Source organism: Brachyhypopomus gauderio, chromosome 9, assembly GCF_052324685.1.
Source record: "Brachyhypopomus gauderio isolate BG-103 chromosome 9, BGAUD_0.2, whole genome shotgun sequence".
Lineage (NCBI taxonomy): Eukaryota > Metazoa > Chordata > Actinopteri > Gymnotiformes > Hypopomidae > Brachyhypopomus > Brachyhypopomus gauderio.
Genome location: NC_135219.1, coordinates 14,948,961 through 14,968,689, shown reverse-complemented (window position 1 = coordinate 14,968,689; position 19,729 = coordinate 14,948,961). Strand labels below are relative to the sequence as shown.

The following is a 19,729-nucleotide window of genomic DNA, read 5'->3' as shown; positions in this document are numbered from 1 at the left end:
TGTCATTAGAGGCCAGTTACCTGATCCCCCGAGCCCTGGTGCCTTGGCCAGAGTCTCGTGCTGGTATGACAGAAGGCGTGTGTGTGCGTGTGTGTGTGTCTTGCTCTCGCTCCCTCCCCCTATGCGGTTTCTGATTACTTGGACCTTTCCTGGCTCTGAGTGTAGGATTCTCAGTATCATTCTGTCAATAGCTCATCTCAGCAAGGGAAACATCAGTGCACTGCAAGCAGCAGATTCACCAGTGGAAGTGACACACACACACACACACACACACACAGCCTTGTGTACAGTAAGACAGAGAACATCTCTGGGGTCATATCTGCATTACTTTTGTCTGAACACTTAAAATATATTTTATAGTTACTTTTTATGCTTTCTATCAACGCATTCTGTGGTTGTCTTAAGAATTTTCACACTTTCACAGAATGTCTGCAGTATGTGTGTGTGTGTGTATCTCTTTGGGTGAGTTTGCTGCAGGTGAAGTTTTTTTTTTTTTTTGACCACACACACACACACACACACAGCACACTCAGACAGTGTAAACAGAGGGTGACCACAGACACAGTCCCAATGCTTCACTCAGCAAAGACTCGACTACAGACTCGTTTCCATGTACAAAAGGTCTTTGTTACAAATTTCACAGTTTACTAAAAGAATTTACACAACTGGCATAACTACTTTAAGTTAGTGCTGCTCCATGAATGGGAAAAAAAAAACAATACAACTTGAAGATTTTTTTTAACTTCTATCCAGTTCCTCTATAATGTGAAAGGGAAGAAATGTTTCCAGTTGGAGCAGCTGTTCCAGGCGTGTGAGGGTGGAGTTCTTCTGGAACGCTGCTCTTCACACGTCCAACAGCTCCCACCACCGAGGTATCCGCCTCCACCACCCGTGGCACCTACACCTGCTGTAACTTCACTGAGGAAGTGTTGGGGAAACCGTGGGACCCGTTCACTTCAGTACCGGCCTGTACGTGTCCTTTACAACACCTCACCAAATGTACCCAGCAGTTTGCTGGCAAAGGCTTCAGTATAATGTTAAAAAGAGGATGTACCAAAGTCCCTGGCATGTTAGCCTGGTGATGCTGGAGTCCTTTGATCAGAAGGTCCCGTACAGACTGGGAAAATGGCTGTCACTGGGTTGGAATGTAAAGATTTATCATGTTTGCGAGAGCGAAGGTCAACCCTGTATCCTTGTATTCTCCCTTGTTGCCTGAGTGTTTCAGTGTCCCTTCTTCTCGAGGTGGATCAGGTCTCAGGTGTCTTTTTAATGGATCCTCAGTTTCATTTTTAAGTCCACATGCTTAATTAGCATTCTCTTCTGTGATTTGTTAAAGCTTAGGCCATGGCCCCGCCCTCCTCTATGACACGATGGATGCCGTTACCGGGTCCACTCTGGACTGTCTGCGGCTTGCTGCTCAGGTCCCGCATGCTGCCGTGCCCCGACTGGCTGTCCAAGCGCTGAGAGCTGCCGTGCCGTGATTGGCTATCCAGGCGGTGGGTGGTACTGTGCTGAGGTGGTTCGTAGAGGCGGTCCTCTGTGCCACGGAAACTACAGGCCGTGTACCTGTTTTAAAAAACAGAGTGTGGTTAAGACAGCTGGCAGAGACACACAGGGTTGTGTGAAGTAGCTGTTTTGGCCATCTTAATGAATACAGGCATTTGTGCCTGAGCAACATGTTTGTGCTGAAATAACAGACATTTAAATGAGATTCCATATCAACGATCAATCCATTCTAGCCCTGCAGCTCCAACACAGTGTGTTGACCTGTTCTGAGCCACTCAGCCCAGCACGACTACAAAAATACCTGCTAGTCTGGGACTTAATCCTGAAAACACTGCTCTGGGCAGAACATCATGGCTACAGTGCTCAGAAACATCAGATACAAGTATTGCTATACAGATGGCACAGGTGCTTGTGGAAACCCCATACTCGGCCACACAGCCAATCAGCACGGGTCTTCTCCCTTACCTGCCGTCACGTGAGCGCTGCAGGCTGCCGTGGCCACTGGTGGGTTTGCTGCGCACGCTTCCCGCCCGGCTGGTGCTGCCGCTGGCCGGCTGGTCCAGCATGGCCAGGTGGGTGGAGGAGGCGTGGGTGGAGGTGCCCTGCGTGGAGGTGCCACGGGACTTGCGCACCACCGGAGCCCCGGGCTCACGCAACAGCAGCTGGGTGAAATCAGGCTCCTGAAGCACCTGACGGCTCTCGTGCATCGTGGCGCTGGGTGGAGGGGGGGGTGGTGGTTAGGTCAGCAGGTGGAGGTCAGACAGAGCCGCAGGAGTGAGGAGAGGAGAGTGGGAAGGTGGAGGAGGGGATGGAGCAGTGGGAGAAGGGATTAAACGATCCAAAGGAAAGCATGGCTGTGCAGAGCCCATTCATTGCTAGTACAGAGCCTCTTTCTCTGCTGTAGCTACTACTGCTAATGTTTGGGATTACAGTGTGATGCTGGGGGTTAGACGTGCTAGAAAATGAGTCGCCAGCACTAGTATCATTACTCAACATGCTGGGTGTGTGGCAGAGATTCACCTGCCCCCCCCCCCCCCCCCCCCCAACCTTATTTTGAAAGGAGCAGCACCCTTTCTGGATAGAGCCAGGCTACCGGAGGTGATGCACACTTTCACTGAGCATCTTAGAAGGAAGATCAGCCACCCGTGTTGTTTGGGTGTCTACATGATGGAGACTAAACAAGGAAACGTCTGGACCCTGAAAACACCAGAGCACCTCTGCTGCATGACCTCAGGCTCAGGGTGAATACTGGTGATATTCTCCATATTACTTTTGCACCCTAGTCACACACTAGCACAGCTACCATCCATTCACTGTTAGTAACGGTAGTGTGTGGCAGTGAAGGGCTTCTTTTATCCTACCTCCGGATAATCCGCCAGATCTCGTAGGGTGAGTTAGGGACAGCCCGTTTCAGCACACTTACTCTTTTCTGCGGTGTCCGTGGAAGAAACTGGCCCACTCAAAGCAGGTCTTCTTGCTGCCCACCCAGAAGACGGAGGGGACACCCACTACCAGCATCATCACGTACTTCAGGATGAAGAGCGTGACGTTGGGTCTGCTCGCCTGTTCCACCTGGGCAGAGACCTTAGGATTAGGGCTCAGGGTTTAGGATTAGTCATTTTGTCCTCACTGACTTTCATTTATTTGGCCGATATTAGAATGCAGACTACCACCGGGGAGTTTTGGCCAGTGCCCGACAGCCAAGGTGTCGTGATGTGTATCAACAAACTATCAACAAAGAAATTGATATTTCAGTGAATGTTAGAGTATTGACACAAATAAATAATCAAGATCCATCCAGACATGTTAATTTTTATGTGTAGTCAAGCTTATGTTTTAACAAGCAAACTAAATTCTTCATCTGAGAGTCTGGCTTCATTCACACCTCACATTTAACGTTCCCCTTGGAGGTCTGGAATAAGGATCCAGGTATGTAACCACAAATCCCACATCATGTCTGCTGCGTCCTGTGAGAAGGTCCTGGAGGAGAATCTCCGTACTGACTTCACAGGACACAGGCACATGATCCATGATGGCTGTGGCAAGGAATTTCCCTTCAAGAGCTTTTATGAACATATCTTGCCTAGACTGGCTGGAAAACTCCTGATCTCAGATCAGGGGGTGCAGCACCTTTTCTAAAGTGGGCTGTATGCAGCACTGCAGTCAGTGGCAATATTCAGCGTACGTGTTGTGTGAGAGTACCACCATGTGTCACTGTTGCTGTAGGCTACGCTTGTGTGATTGTGTAGACAGGATGGGGTTTCATCTCCACTCACTGCACTGAGTACAATGCTGAAGGCATAAACAACCCCCCCCCACCTCCCTCCCTCCCTCCCTCCCTCCCTCCCTCTCTCTCTCTCCCTCCCTCCCTCCCTCCCTCCCTTTCTCTCTTCACCCCTCTCCCTCTCTCAAAAATGACATTCCTGTTAACTGAATTCATGTTTACAGCAGCCCAAGTACATTAGCTGCACAGCAAAATACACACAGAAAATAAATCTAGGACACAATCTCACTGTGCCGATGGTAGTCACTGCTATAAATAAGCGCTCCCATTAAGAGCAGATAAAGGAGGGCAGGACTGTGGCTCTGAGTCCTTCTGCACAGACACAGCAGTACAGACCGGCTACATTCACCCCTGGCCGCGCCTGTCGTATACATCAGAATATGCTGTAGCAAACAGGGCCTTGTTAAAGGAAACCCTAATTTGATTCAGGAACACACACACACACACACACACACACACACACACACACACACACACACACACACACACACACACACACACACACACACACACAGAACAACAAATCAGTCTAAACAGCCCTTGCTTGGAACTCATAATTTATAGCTGTCCGCTCTACTCAAATGTCCTGTATGGTGTATGAACGAGAATGCACTATAAACACACAGAGCTACACACGCGCACACCTACACACACACACACACACACACACACACACACACACACACACACACACACACACACACACACACACACACACACACACACACACACACACACACACACACACACACACACACACACACACAGCCAGCTCCTCATATTTATCTGCTGTAGACTAATCCAGTGATGGTCCACTGTGTTTCCCTGTCTCATTCCATGTGTGGAGCCCAGGTGATACAGACTATGTGTATTCAGGAGACCCTGTTTGCTTGGTTAGATTAAACCAAGTGCAATATGATAAAGGACCTATTATAACGTAATGTAACCCCAGGGATTATATCTAAGACACATAGACCACCCCTAGTACAGTCACCTGAGACACATAGACCATCCCCAGTACACATCTAAGACATAAACCATCCTTAGTACACATTCTTCCAAGATGCATAGACTATCCCTAGTACACAGTCATCTAAGACTCATAGATAACGGTTATTGGGGTGGATCTATGTGTCTTAGTTGACTGTATTAGGGGTGGGGCTAAGATACACAGATCCTAACACAGTCATCTATGGAGACCACACACACAACAGCCCAGAACACATGTACACCTGTTCCAAGACATCATGCCTACATGCCTTTAAAATACTACCAGGGCGACACTGGGAAGCTGTTTAAGAGCCAAACTACTGACAACAGTCAGTGCACAACCGGACTGAATTTGGGAGTCTCTTAGTAAAATGGGATAAATGCCACAGTGAGTGTTGAGAGCAGTTCATGTGTCTCTGGTGGACAGGCAGCAGACATTAAACCACATTATTGATTTGTACAGATTTCAGCCTGTGGGGTTTTTTTCTTAGTTAATACAAAGTACATATAGATTACATAGATCCTGAGTAAACAGGCAACTCTAAAAGCACTCTTAACAGAGTTGTAGTTCTAACATTAACACAAATATATCAGTCAAACATTTGGACACACTTGACTAAATGCATGTTCCTAACAGTAAAATAAGGAATTTTAATCGAATGGATTAATTTGGAATATAGAAATTCACTCTCATCACACAAACGCACGCGCGCGCGCACACACACACACACACACACACACACACACACACACACACACACACACACACACACACACACACACACACACACACACACAGAGAGTTTTAAATGCACCCTCAGCAAACTGTGCTCTGCATATACGTGATTGTCTTCAGGCCTGATGGAGAAGCATCATAGCTGCTGCTTCATGAAGCTTGTTAACAGAACACCAAGAGTGTGCAAAACCGTCATCTAAATACAGGACAGCCACTTCAAAGAATGTAATCTAATCTAAGATATTAATAATTAATATTTGTTTATTCTTTTATTGTACTGGCATCTTCCCTCCTTTTTGAATGTCGAAAATAATAAAAATAAACAGAGGAGGTGTGTCCAAACTTTTGATTGGTACAGTAGTTGCACTGCATTTTTACGTTAAGACAATTCGGGCTAAATGTGTCCAGTCTGCAGGGCAGGAGGGGTCCGTACCTTGACGGGGCAGGGGATGTGGTACTGGCGACAGTACTCCTGGACCCAGGTGAGCTCCCACACGGGCCGGTAGCTTTGCTCGTACAGGTAGCAGCCGATGACGGTCAGGAGCGGCAGCAGGTAGAGCACGGAGAAGACCCCGATCCGGATCATGAACTTCACCAGCTTGTCCTGGTTCTCCTTCTCCAGCGGGATCTCCATGCGGACGCGGTTGAGCGCGGCGATGCCGGCGAGCAGCAGGGCCACGCCCACGACCACGGCCAGCGCCAGCGGGGCCAGCAGGAACCAGCGCAGGGCGGCCAGGTCGTAGACGCCCGCGAAGCACACTCCGCTCACGCCGTCGCCCTCCACCTTGTTGAGGGCGAGCAGGGCCACGGTGAGCGCGCCCGGCACGCCCCACGCGGCCGCGTGGAAGAGCAGCGCCTTCTTCTCGATGGCCTCGCTGCCCCACTTGGGCACGGCGGCCAGGAACCAGGTGACGGTGAGCACCACCCACCACGCGCCGCCCGCCATGGTGAAGAAGTAGAGCGTCATGAAGAGCAGCGTGCAGGCCTTGTTGTGCGAGCCCTGCGTGACCGTGGCGGCTCGGAAGCGCCCGGGCGAGGCCGCGTTACACGACACCCGCTCGCCCAGCAGGAAGCCCAGGAAGAACACCAGCGCCACCATCATGTAGCACACGGCGTAGAAGACGATGGGCCGCTCCGGGTAGCGGAAGCGGCCCACGTCGATGAGGAAGGTGAGGAAGGTGAAGAGGGTGGCAGAGAGGCAGACGATGGAGACCACGCCGATGAAGTAGCGTGCCAAGGCCAGCTCCTCGTGGCTGAAGTACATGTTGGGGCAGGGAGGCGAGCAGTCCCGCACACCCAGGAACGAGTAACCCAGCTCGGGCTCCACCTTCAGCTCCCGGGGGCACCAGAAACCGTAGTCTCGCTGCACGGAGCCCGGAGGCTCGACGGTGGCGCCGGCGTTCGGGAGCAGGTCCACGGCCCGTGGGTAGAGCTCATCACAGTCTGGAAACCTGCAGCAATATCGCAGTGTCACAACTGGAGCTCTTAGGCCTGTCGATGAAGACTTTATTACTCTTCTCAGGCAATACAATTCTGGGAGGGTGTATCCTCACCTTCATCTCTATTCATCTGTATTAACTGCATTGTACTAACCACTCTGTACTAACTGTACTAACCTTACTGTACTAACCGCATTGTACTAACCTCACTGTACTAACTGTATTAACCGCATTGTACTAACCACTCTGTACAAACCTCACTGTACTAACCTCTCTGTACTAAGCTTCTCTTAGGACTGCTAAATGAGACTGCTGATATTATTTCTTACATACTAAAAAGAAATGTGTTGAAATAACCAGGCCACTCAGAAAAATCCTTCCTCTCGCCTACCAGTTATAAATAAATACGTTACATAGAAATAAACCTCTCAGAAATAAACCTCTCAATCGCCGCTGGTCTTCTTCTCCGTGCGTGGGTGGAGGAGACTGCCCTACCTGTCACAGGCCATCTCTTCAGGCCAGCTGACGCCGAATATGTCCATGAGCTTGTAGCAGTCGCTCCTGGCACGCTGGCACAGACGACGGCAGGGCAGCGTCACGCGGCCATACTCGGTGCAGACGGGGGCGTACAGCGCGCAGAGGAAAGGTCGAAGGTCGGACGAGCACTCCAGGTTCACCATGGGGTGGAAGGGCTGGTGACAGGGACACAACTCATTAGAAAATCACATACTATCATTTATTTTTCACAAAAACACAATATTCCTATTATAAACTTTTGTTCGTTATTATATATAATACTATTATTATTATTTATGTGGGCTATAATATTTCAGCAGTACTGGGGGTTTTCTTAACTTGTAGTAAGGCGAAGTGAAGGCAGCATAGGCACACTGAGCATGCGAGCTGTCCCTCATTGGCCAGTCCAGTGAGAGGCTGGACTAGGAGAGGAGCCTTTGTTTGGCACAGGGAGACATGCTGTTCACTGAGGCCCACTTTGTCATGAGGCATTCTGGGAGTAGGATTGACCACGGGTGTGTGTGTGTGTGTGTGTGTGTGTGTGTGTCCACCCAGTTGAATATGCAAATCCATGAGGGGGACAATACTGTCCAGCAGAGGACAGCTTTGAGCATTGGGGCTGGACACAGATGCGTGAAAATCCGTCCTGGTTGCAGTACGTGTCCTCAAGCTCTGCGTTCTTTTACAGTCCAGTGGTACTTTAATGAAATCATGAAACCTTTACATTTGAGTCCCAATATGTCACATACACTCACCATCTTGAAACTATGATTCAAATGAAAAGAAACCGTGAAGTCTTCAGCACTGCAGGAGATTCAGTACAATTTGCACAGGGATTGTATGCAAACCCCTCTGACTGTGCAATTTTCTGACCACGTTTCTTTAAATCAACTGTTCCGTTTTGCAGCCCAACACATTAATCAATTAAACATCATATAATGTCTATCCACAGTCAGAGCTGTTGGGAGTGCTCATGTGCTAGCCAGTCATACCGTTTCTGAGAAAAATACCCCAAGTAAATATTCATAACTGGATTTTGTCATTACTGCCACCCTGTTTTCACCCGTACGCTCTGTAAAGGGGATTAGAATGCATGTTAGTCTTGCCCATTTTGACACAAAGCGTCCACATCAAGTCATCATTTCCACACATCTAATCCATATTTAACACACTACATCATGCTCAGCTCGAGATTCCCCTCCACACAAATGACACACGGAGGAAAGATGACGTATGTGCGTCGCGCACCGCCAACACGAAGCAGCAGGAGATGCCCCTGGCTTCCGGCCACACACTACGGTGTTGGACAACCACACACTGGTGTTATACTTCCATTTCTATGGAGTGCTTTAGAGCCAGCTTTGAGCTCTGTGTCAAAGACTGGGCTTTCTACACTATAAATAAATCACTTCTGTTGCTGTATGTGCCGGTTAACCGGACTTCTCCCCAACGCTGGTCCCGAGTCCATTACGGCTCCTGGTGGCTTGAACTGTTACGTGTACTCCTGACCGTAGCTTTCACCGGAACACTCAGAGTGGCCTGAAGGCTCCTGTTACATTTGTGTACTGAGCCAAAACGACCTTTGTGTCTTTGTTGGTGCTGCTCGTAGTTGTATTGCCATACAAAAGGCCTGAAGACACTTGCGAAGCCGGCTGCCCAGATTAAATGGGTGGATGCACATGAGATGGAGAGGGATGTAAGAGAAGGCGAGGTCTCCTGCTCCAGTTCAGGCGAACGCTAACCCGTCGTGGCACATTATGTGCACCAGGTTGGTCTGATGGACTCCAACCCATGCATCCAGATGGCCAGTGACAGTCATCAATCCTCAGGGGAAACGTAGCCACAGTGGTTTGTTGCCTTTGCATGCAGTCTTAGCAAAGTCTCTGTGCACATCTAGAGCTATACGGTGATGGTTAAAATGAGTGCCATTGCCCAATATTGCAATTGGCAGTATGGAAATTGGATTTTTAGTTAACTTTATTCAAGATTACCAATATTGCAACCACGTTTGTTTAATTAATTGAGAAAGTCAACTATTGCAAATTAGCTTTCCGTGTGAATTATGGATGTAGGTTAGGAGAACACATCAGTGCCAGTATACCACTACAGTTTTATGACATGTGCTGAGCTGAGACCTGTGTAGTCTGCACTGTATCTTGCACCTCCTCTGACTGTGACACTGATGATGAAGTCTAGCTGTATCTCTTATTCTTGGTTATTCATTGTAGCTGCCACAGACATCTTGGAGCTGAAGCGTTGAAATTCAGTGATTTATGGGATGAGTTAATTACATTTTAGATTTTAGGCCTGCTAAATATACACTACCTCTGGTATGTCAAATAAAACATAATTGGGTTTCTTAAATTACATGTAGCTCGGAGGACTGTCGGTTTGAGACAGATGGATATGAACTAACAGAGTTAGATATCAAGGGTAATATTACTAGATCAGGACAAAGAAGCACAAAGGACCTGCCACTCTCGGTCTCACCGCGCACATCGTCTTATCTAGAGGTTCCTATCCCTTCAGCCTCTGTAGTGCTTCTCTAAATGAGTGCTAATGGGGAGAAGAAGATGGAGGTATCAGAGTCATCTCCTCCTCTCTGCTGCTCTGCTCTGCCCACGGTTCCTCCTCTGCTTGGCTTTCTACTCTCCACATATCCATCCCACTGTCATGGCAACCCGGAGACACACCAAGGGCCCGCGTTCAGGGCGGAGTCTGTATGGGGCAGGGTCAGAGGGCGCGGAGGGGAAGGGGAATGTGGACCACCTCCTGGGAGAGAAAGCCCCGCTCTTTTGTTGCGAGACAATTGGGACCCGTTTCCAGAGCAACGGCCCTACCTTACGGTGGGGGGAGGAATAGAGGGATAGGGAGAGAGAAAGAGAGAGAGAGAGCGAGAGAGAGGTAGGAGGAGGAGCAAAACAGGCAGCAGAAGAAAGAAGAAAAGGACAAAAAACTAAAGCGTGGGTGTCACAGTTTGGGCCCCGGCTCAGAATAAAGTGTGATGAATGTTGGACCTTCGGTTAAGGTGTAAAACGAGTGCACATTTCAACCCGAGGAACAACGATGTGTGCTTCACAGCACAGAGTGAGAAGGTTTAAACTGAGCATGCCCAGACGTCTGCTGGAGAGCCAGCTTAACCCCAGCTGGTATTTACAATGGCATTATAATAAATATTGTTACATGCGTACATTGCTACAAAATGTAATATCTGAATGTTTGTATTGATTGTACCAAGAATAGCGCATGGGTAGGTGGGTATGGCAGGAAACGTCTCCGAGGACTGTGCACATCTCTGGATTCCCACTGCCTCCATTTGAAATACTTTTATAGGAGATTACTTAATGAATTATGAAATCTTAAATTGCTGCATGTTTGGTCACATTTGTGTAATCAGTGATGCTTTTCTGTGATTCTGGAATGCACCAAATTAACCCAAAGGGACTGTTTTGCCAAAAAATACGAGCATGCATTATTTAAATATAATTTGTTTTAATAATTAGATGTTTTTTTGTCATTTTTGTTTCCATTCCAAAACCAGTTCAACTGAATTTCCATTTTCTACAGCTGTAATATGCAGAGCTTTACTGGCTCTACTGAACTCCCTCTGTGTTATGCAGCAGGCAGATTAATCCATCAGCGGCTTCAGAACCTTCACACAGAGGTCAGACACCTGCTTTAAACATTCAAGCAGCGTCGCATGACAAAACTGGGGTTTCAAATACACACCCCTTTTTAATGGCCAGTCCCCATGGGCAACCCCTCCCCCAAAACAAAAACACACACACACAAGCAAACAAAGACACGAGAATGACACAGGTACTGAAATGTTTATGTAAGAGAAACGACTCCTGCATGGAGTACGTACTAGCCAGGATTTGGACTGGTGGTCCACAGACGCTCCTGTCCCCCTAAAAACACCACAACAGGCCCTCACTGCCATACCTAAGGCCGACCAGCTCTTCCACAGACAGACAGACAGAGTACAGGCCAAAGACAGGCCTGGAATCTCTATGTCCTTTCATCTATTCCTGTGGAGCCCTGAAAAATTCTTCATTCAAATCTATTTTTAAACAAGCATTTTTATTTAGGCCAACCAACAAGCTCATGGATGACTGTACAGATTACAATAAACCCTCTGGTATGTCTTCTTGTCATTATCAGGGCCTCTCAGAGGGTCTAATTCCCATTTAAAGTTTCATGTCCGTCTTCATTGGGCTTTTATCGGCCCATTAGCTTTGCACCCTCCGGAATCATGCCAAGATGGAAAGATGTTCCGGAACTGGAATTCCAGTATTGGAATCAGGCCAAGATGGAAGTCCGTTCTGGAACTGGAATCCCAGGACTGCATGGACTGCATTTAGGAACATGCCTACAAATCAGTACCACACTAGTGATTGCAGGTAATTGCTTACAACTTCTATACCAGTAAAATAACAAAACAAAAGACAGTTAGCACTGTTCTGAGCCTGTATTGTTTAGTGCAAATTACCATCCGCTCCTAATTGACAGCAAAAACCCTCCACTGAACGGGAGATTCCGGAGCCAAGCATCCAGTGGAAACCCCACCCGGGAGGCAAAACCCCAGCAGTCCTGCAACAGTGCTGGCTAGACTGAAATGTATTCTAACAGTATCCAGACTGCTTCATTAAGTGATATCTAGACTGAAATGTGGCGATCTTGTCCCTTTTCACCAACTGGTGTTCCTTTCAAGTCCTACAGAGTTGATTTAAACCCAATATGAATAAATGCTAGAACTACACCTCAGTGTAATTCTTATCAAACTGTTCATGCATCCGTGTGTGTCTGTGCGTGTTAAATACATAAACAGCACAGAAAGCCCTGCGATCTGGGTTCGGCTGTGTTCAGAGCCCTTATGTAATGCTGGCTCATCACAGAGCCTGAAGAGATGGGTGGTTTGGGCTTCTCTCCATCCTTTCATTCCCTCTCTTCCTCCGCTCAGCACTCTGCCTCTCTCAGTTACACTCTCCTCTCTGAAGGATGCACTGAATAAGACCATGTGACCCACCACGGCGGGATTATGGGGAACTTTACCAAACTCAGGACCATCAGCTCACACAACTGTATATTGCAGTCCAGCAAAGAAGATTAGTCAGCTACTGAGATCAATCCTGCCATTACGACAGCAGATGCCCAGATTACTGTGTGACCAGTACCATCTCCGTCAACCCCCAGAAAGACCAAACAGCTTGGCATTACACTCCCGCAAGCTGGAGTAAAGGCTGGCGAATAAGAACTTTACTGTTTTCAGTTCAGTGAACTGAGGAGACACGCACATCCTGGCTGTGGTGAGCAGGGTCTGCAGAGCGGCTACTGTGGTAATGATGCCCTGGTTAACAGTTCCAGTAAAGAAAGATTAAAGCTTCACTTCACCCTTGAGTTTAATGTGATGTGTATTAAATGCTCAGCAAGATGAACAAAGATAGAAAAATAGGAGTTCAATACATAAATGCAAATATTATAATAAATTATATTAAACATTTATCCAGTAAGGGCAAAAAAGGTATGTGACTAGCGAGGGTAATACTGAATTCTGTGTGTACCATTTTCTATGACACATACTGCGTACATTCAGAACTGGGCTTGCTGAGAATCTCAGGAATCGCTGGGCTTGCTGAACTCCACCACCATCAGACGTTTGAGGGGTTAACGAGTGCGAATCCCTGACCTCTGTCTGCTCTACAAGTCTTTGAGAATGAGCCCTAGATAGAGAATGAACTCTCACACATCTCGGTGGCATTAAAACACTAGTGTTTGTCAGCTAGAGAGAAAGGAACACAAGAGCTCACCTCCATGGCAAGAGCTGCAGTCTGCTGGTCGTAGTGGTTGAGCAGGTTGGGCATGAAGGTGGTGTTGTAGGTGAGGTTGAAGCACATCCTCAGGGTGATTGGCTCACAGGTGAACGCACTGTGACTACCCGCGGACTCCATATTGATAGCCACGCACGCGCTTAACGTGGATGTCAGCAACCAAACCACACCCATAGTCCTGAGATACATCCAACACATGACGGCAAAAGGACTCGGTCTACTCCGGATCTCGGGTGACGGTTCAGGTACGTGTTAGAACAGATTGAGAGTCTCCATCATCTCATAGACTCTTAGGGAGCTCACACAACCCAGAGATGGTGTGGGTGGGGTTGGCTGGGTCCATTGTTGCTTTGCTCAGGCAGAGTGAAAGTGGATTCTCATTGGTTTACCATCATCAAGCAGAGGTGCATCTTTGGGTGACTGAATCCACTGTTGGTTGTTTTGTGTGTTTTTGCACCATCTCCATATAGTCTGTGGAAGAAACAGATCTGGGTTTACGCATCATCATTGCCATCATTAATTACCATCATCATCATCATCATGAACTACCAGGACTACCTCATGATGAAAGATTAATTATTTTCGCATTATTGAAATCGTTTAAAATATTTTCCACTTGAATTATTTAAATCGTTCTTAACTTAAACCAAGCTCAAGCACAATTAACGGAATCAGAACACGCGTTTAAGCCAAGACAGACACACTGCTACATCACTACTACACACTACTGTCACACTGAGCGCCGTGTCACAGTTCCGCAGTTCACGTCTGTTAAATAGTAATAGTATGAAAATCTAATGTGTCAGATTCAACTGTTAATCATAGGCGCTCGGGAAACATACTGATCTGTCAAATTCTTCCTTCAACATTATTATTCCGGTATATTGATTTACCCTAGCATGTCTCTATGGATGGATCTCACTAAAACGTGCACAGAAACGTGAGTTTTTAAATGAACAACTAAATCTACAATAAAGTGGTAAATCACAAACACAGAAGAATATATATTGTATTGTATACTGATATTATAGAATTTGAAGTTCCTGTACGTTTCACTACAAGTGTCTCACAATTGTGTTTGGAGGTGGATTATTCGCTTAATACAAGGCACAATAGCATTCTTGCATAGCAAATCTAGTTAACAGGAACCATGTCTGCAGAGATTCATAACGCCCAACCGTTTTAGCGGAGCGCATGTGTGCATATCATTTCTTTCGAAAATTATAAGATGCATATTCAATTTAATACTAATAATAAAATACATCACTCTACATAGACTCAACTCAAGTCGTGCGTAACAGCGTTACAGGCGAAGGGGTGTTTTATTCTTGCACAGGCGCGCGCGCCGACAGAACTACACTGTAACAAACGGCGAGAACATCAAACATTTATTCTGATTAACGAGCCTCGCGCTCGGACGGCACGCGCGTGAAAGAGCCAAACGCGTCCGCGTGAGAGTGACGCCGATTTCTGATGCGCTGCCTTGGCGAACAATAGAGGACGGTTTCGTCTTAAGAGATATGATGATGGTCTCACCGACCTTTACGCCGTAACTAACGCATTTACCTCAGAAAGGTGTGTTCGTCGTTGACAAGGTCTGCTTGGTTTTGTTCAATGTGTGCCGTGTTTCGTTCGCGAGGATTAAAATGCGATATAAGCCTTACCTCTTTAGTCAGGAGGATTCACACGCGGGACTTAAAAGCTCCTCCTCGGTGTCGCTAACACAAACGCGCTCCCTCACGGCAGGTTTGTAGTGTGTGTGTCCGTGCGCGCGCATTCCACGGTAACGCGCTAACAAACAGACGTGTTGTCACTCAGAGCGGAGCGCGTGTACGCGTGTGATAAAAGTTCTCGGAGCGCGTTCGAGACGCACGCGGTACTTGTTGCTGACGAGGAAGCCGAGCTAAACGCAACGGCAAAAGTTTTGCTGTGAATGTGAAAGGCCCATAAAGGACGCCACCCCGCAGACACGAGCTGGTTGTAGTTGATGGGTTGGTTGCTCGGAGCGTCTTAAGGGGCGGTGAAAGTTTGGAGAGGCGGCGCGACTCCGTCATCGCTATAGAAACCAAACGCACAAGAAAACCACAAGCGTCAAGACCATCAAGAAGAAATGCACGATATGTGTCATGGTTAGCACGTCCTGCGTCGTTGTTACCGGTACGTTATCTGGCTGTTGGTCCCGGTTCCTGCAGTAACACTGGCTTGGGATCAGTTATTTAAGGTGACCCCCTTTATTAAATCTGGTGAAGTTATCGGTACATAGCCAAGCAGGACATCTGGACCTGCACGTCATTTTTATGCTCTTGCAACTAAGCTGTTATTGTGTAGGTGTAATTGGACTCCACCGGAATGCCACGCGCTCTTACAGAGAGGACTGGCACCAAGCTCAGCGCGTGGACCCCGCTAAACCACAGTCTGTCCAATAATCTTGTATGTGTGTCTGACCCTTTTTTGACAATTATAGTTAATCGTGTTATTAGCTTCAGTGTGCAAATGTTCATGATCAGTAACTATATACGTAATTAACTAAAAAAAAAGTCTTAACAGTTGATGAAAAACGTGGCGTTGGCATGGCAGACCTGCACGTGCCTTAAGTAATATTTTCTTGTCTCACTCCACAAATTTTACAGGTGTTTGAAGAGAGAAGAAATCTGCTTGGCAAATGGGTAAGGAAAAGACTGTGTAGTGAATTATTGTAAATTATTGTGTATATTTGAGCTATTACTCATATTAGTTATTAGTATATGTCTTTGAATTGTTGGTGATGCTCATTAAATATTCGTTCATTTGTATGACTGTATCCTGGCTAAAGTTCTGGCCTCTATCACCTTCACTGCTCATGTCTCTATTGTCCTGACCCTGTGTGTGTTAGTTTGATAAGTGGACAGAGAGGCAGCGGCAGCAGGTTCTTCAGGACTGCCTGTCACGCTGCTCTGCAGGACAGCTGAAGGCCCTGCGGGACACCCTGTGCAGGGAGGTGCCCGAAGACGCTCTCGACTTCACCACCGTGCTCCCCAGGGTCATAGCGCTCTACATTTTCTCTTTCCTGGACCCCAGAAGCCTCTGTAGATGCGCACAGGTGAATGACGTCAGCCCAGAGTCCGTCATAGCGTCACACCGAGATCTCCGCATTCAGCCTTCCGATGAACCTGTTTTTACACTTTTGCGCATCAAACTCTGTTTCTCTCATTGTCCAAATGTACAGCAGATATTCCCAGTCACTAGGGTTAGGGTTAGCGGTTATCCTTAGGTTAGCAGTTAGCCCTAGCGCCTGCATGCTCATTCTTCGGCCCCGCAACCCCCGCCTACTTCATTCTCGTCTCCATGGTGACAGGTCAGCTGGCACTGGAAGGGCGTGGTGGAGCTGGAGCAGCTGTGGATGCCTAAGTGCTTGAGGCTGGGCTGGTGCATTAGCTTTAGCCCCACCCCGCTGGAACAGGGCGTGTGGAAGAGGCACTACGTAGAGACCGTGCAGCAACTCCTCCTCAGCAGGCCCAAGGTGAGGCCCAGCCTAGGAGACACGTCTGAAACAGACATGACGCACTGACACCATGATCCGACCAGACACGTCAGGCATGTAACATAATCTAAATACACACAACGTACCTCTAAAACAAGAATGTAAGCCCACACTCCATGTAAACCTGCGCTTGCTAGCATTGTTGTTGTTATGATTTGATTTATTCTCTATATTTCTGTTTCTATATGTATTAAATGTCTTTTATTTTTATTCTGCCTGTGTCATTTTAGTTAAGCCACACCCTCTTTTCACTTACGCATGTGCTCATGCAGTGTGAATGACAGTAATATTTTAATTGTTTTGAACTGATCTAAATTGACCTGATGAAGAGGTCACTGGTCTTTTAGGTTCTTGGAAACTGATGTTTACTGATTTTTTGCTTTCTTATATATAATGTCTATGTTCACACCCTTTTTTGTCAAATGTACTACTTGAGTAACTACATAATCCATCTTATCCAATCCTTTATTTGCAGACACCTGCAAATGAAGAGTTCCTGGTTCCTGAGGTGAAAGTGATTGGCAGTGAGACGAGAGGAGATGGGAGGAGTTTGGTTGGGCGTGTCTCAGCAACTGGCAAAGGACTTCCACCCTGGAGAGATTCAGACAGGCACCCCACAGACATAATACGCTTCAACTACTTAGAGAACCTTGATCCAGTTGAACATGCAAGACAAGCGTAAGACCGCATCTTTAATCATCTTGTCCGCAGCCACACACGTTATCTTTTGGCAGAGGTATGGGACCGGTCCCTGGTCCTCTGGGTGCATCTTCATCCTCGTGGAATTATCATTAGCATGAACCTTTGCCTTTACCTTTAATATGGAGTCAGGCAAAAAATTCCCTGTTATATAAAACAATATGATTGTGTGTGTGTGTGTGTGTGTGTGTGTGTGTGTGTGTGTGTGTGCGCGTGTGTGCGTGCATGTGTGTGTGTGTAGTTTCTAAGGGTGAACTGGAGGATAAAATTCCTTGTTATCTTTGCAGACAAGCAAGAAGCAGAACGAGTGATCCCAGCACAACACTAGACAGCCCAAAGAACAAGTCCCTGTCTACCTCATCCTACAAACTGCGCCAGGCCAAATCCTTGGTAAGCTGCTGCACTTCTGTGGCCAGTGCACACTGACTCTTCCTTAAATCAAAAGGAAGGCAGCAGGATCAGGTCCCCGGTTGCTGCAGGCATTATTCACACTCCGCGCACTTTATGAGGGAGATCACGTTAATGTGCACAGCAGGACTATGCAGAGGAATGCAATATGTTCAACAAAAAACAGTTTTGCCTTTGACGGGAAGACTCTAGTCGTCCAGTCAAATGCAGTTGATATATAAGAGCATTAGCAGCACTGTGAGAAACATAGCTGTAATTCTTTAGATGCAGAAAGGCCTGACATGCTGACTCTTGCGTGTTTTCTCTCAGATGTTCCTCTCACTGGAACTGGGGACCAATGGGAAAAGAAAGCAGAGCAGGCCGGAGTGGGCAAAGCAGAGCTTAGCACCATTCGCAGCCAATCAAGGCCTGGAAAAAAGGCTCGGTTCAAGCCAGTGGAACGCTGGGTTACGGCCAGGTCCGGTAGCGCCTCCAGTGGCTGGGCTGAGTAAGGCAGGTCTTCGTGCATCGCTAAGATCCCAGAGGAGCGCACCAAGTAAGACCACTGCTGTGTGTAGGATTGCAATCGACCCATCTGGAGAGGAATTAGTTAGCTATATGCATATTGTATTATCTTTCCGTGATGTATATGTGCCCAATAATCTTTTAAAAATATATTCTGTGATATTAAAATTATTGCTTTGATCTTATGCCTGTACCTTTAAAAGTAATATAAGGATGGTATATCAGTATTGGCTGATCTGTCAGAAAGAATGCGACTAAATTCTGATCTGTGTTATCAGCTAAACTAACATCTTACTTTATACTGCAGCAGCACCGCTGTTTGAAGCACAGGATACCAGCCAAGTATGAAGACTGACATATGTTGCCATCTGGTGGATAATAGTTGAACTACAAAATCTGCCAGTATACAATTCAGGAGTCTTCTTTGTACCTTCACAAATGTTATACATATTGTAGCATAACTGGTGGCGAACATAGCAACAAATGTAACTTCAAAATTATTATTATTTATAAATTAATAATTACATGTTGTAAAACATAATAAAAGTATGAGACACAGGAAATATGTTAGATATAGTATTACTGTCACTATGTCTTCTAAATAAAATTGTGTAATTTTTACTGAACAATTATATCCCTGTATTTTTTTACGTTTTTTATGTTCTTGAATTTACAGTCCACTAGATGTCACTGTCGATCTTTTCCACAGTTTACTGATATTGTACTATTGTGCTTGTGGCATGTGTCTGTGCTAAAGCGAAATTATTTTTTTCCACAGTTGTTTATTTATATTGTGAATGAATTACGTTATATTTATATAGCGCCTTTCAAAATTTCAAAAGTCGCTTTACAATTAACAGAGACACAACCTTTACATCCAGTCACACGCCAATTCTCGCTTGGTTGGTAGTTGGTAGTTTAAGAATGGAATATGTGAAAGTATAACTATAAGGATTTAAAAGCAGGAGACATGTTGATATTGAAATTTACACAATGTAAAGTGACTATAATATTTCAAATCTCATTATGTTCATAAACATTCATAAATAGTACATAATTTTACAAAATGAATTATATTACTTTTATGAAACATTTTCAACACTAATGTTCTGCCATCATCATTTTACTGATCTCTCTGGTATGATAATTGGTATTCCAAGAGGATACATTTATATTTAAAACATTTTCCGATATTTCACCACAACGATATTAAAGTTGTTCTACAACATCTTACCATAACACAATTATTACCAGTCACAGCACCTATATTTTGAAGATGATCCCCAAAGCAGCCCT

General features: G+C 46.3%; 2 protein-coding genes across 5 annotated transcripts; one reads left to right on the top strand and one right to left on the bottom strand.

Moving 5' to 3' along the window:
- Positions 1–649: 649 nt before the first annotated feature.
- fzd3a (frizzled class receptor 3a) lies at positions 650–15,106 on the bottom strand. Of its 2 annotated transcripts, none has more exons than XM_077017475.1 (7): positions 14,967–15,106; positions 13,282–13,773; positions 7,451–7,647; positions 5,950–6,967; positions 2,930–3,078; positions 1,972–2,220; positions 650–1,566 (listed from the first exon to the last, which is right to left on the bottom strand). In XM_077017475.1, the coding sequence occupies exons 2-7, from the start codon at positions 13,498–13,500 to the stop codon at positions 1,338–1,340; spliced, it is 2,061 nt and encodes a 686-aa protein (XP_076873590.1). In that variant the 5' UTR covers positions 13,501–13,773; positions 14,967–15,106; the 3' UTR covers positions 650–1,337. The 2 variants fall into 2 exon arrangements, with proteins under 2 accessions (XP_076873590.1, XP_076873591.1); XM_077017476.1 differs by lacking the exon at positions 14,967–15,106 and adding an exon at positions 14,869–14,964.
- fbxo16 (F-box protein 16) lies at positions 14,687–18,987 on the top strand. 3 transcript variants are annotated; one of them, XM_077017480.1, is made up of 9 exons: positions 14,687–14,877; positions 15,631–15,732; positions 15,933–15,968; positions 16,175–16,381; positions 16,637–16,801; positions 17,298–17,500; positions 17,809–17,911; positions 18,239–18,464; positions 18,741–18,987. In XM_077017480.1, the coding sequence occupies exons 2-9, from the start codon at positions 15,652–15,654 to the stop codon at positions 18,779–18,781; spliced, it is 1,062 nt and encodes a 353-aa protein (XP_076873595.1). In that variant the 5' UTR covers positions 14,687–14,877; positions 15,631–15,651; the 3' UTR covers positions 18,782–18,987. The 3 variants fall into 3 exon arrangements, with proteins under 3 accessions (XP_076873595.1, XP_076873594.1, XP_076873592.1); XM_077017479.1 differs by lacking the exon at positions 14,687–14,877 and adding an exon at positions 15,329–15,459; XM_077017477.1 differs by lacking the exon at positions 14,687–14,877 and adding an exon at positions 15,388–15,523.
- The last annotated feature ends 742 nt before the right edge of the window (positions 18,988–19,729 follow it).

What these genes read in the sequence shown, in the direction of transcription:
- fzd3a (XM_077017475.1), bottom strand. Translation starts at nt 13,500, where the DNA reads ATGTGTTGGATGTATCTCAGGACTATGGGTGTGGTTTGGTTGCTGACA. An exon ending in GAAGAGATGGCCTGTGACAG is followed by an intron (nt 6,968 to 7,450) that starts GTAGGGCAGTCT and finishes ATATTGCTGCAG; the next exon opens with GTTTCCAGACTGTGATGAGC. An exon ending in CAGCGCTCACGTGACGGCAG is followed by an intron (nt 1,567 to 1,971) that starts GTAAGGGAGAAG and finishes TTTTTAAAACAG; the next exon opens with GTACACGGCCTGTAGTTTCC.
- fbxo16 (XM_077017480.1), top strand. Translation starts at nt 15,652, where the DNA reads ATGCCACGCGCTCTTACAGAGAGGACTGGCACCAAGCTCAGCGCGTGG. An exon ending in GAAATCTGCTTGGCAAATGG is followed by an intron (nt 15,969 to 16,174) that starts GTAAGGAAAAGA and finishes TGTGTGTGTTAG; the next exon opens with TTTGATAAGTGGACAGAGAG. An exon ending in GCCTCTGTAGATGCGCACAG is followed by an intron (nt 16,382 to 16,636) that starts GTGAATGACGTC and finishes CCATGGTGACAG; the next exon opens with GTCAGCTGGCACTGGAAGGG.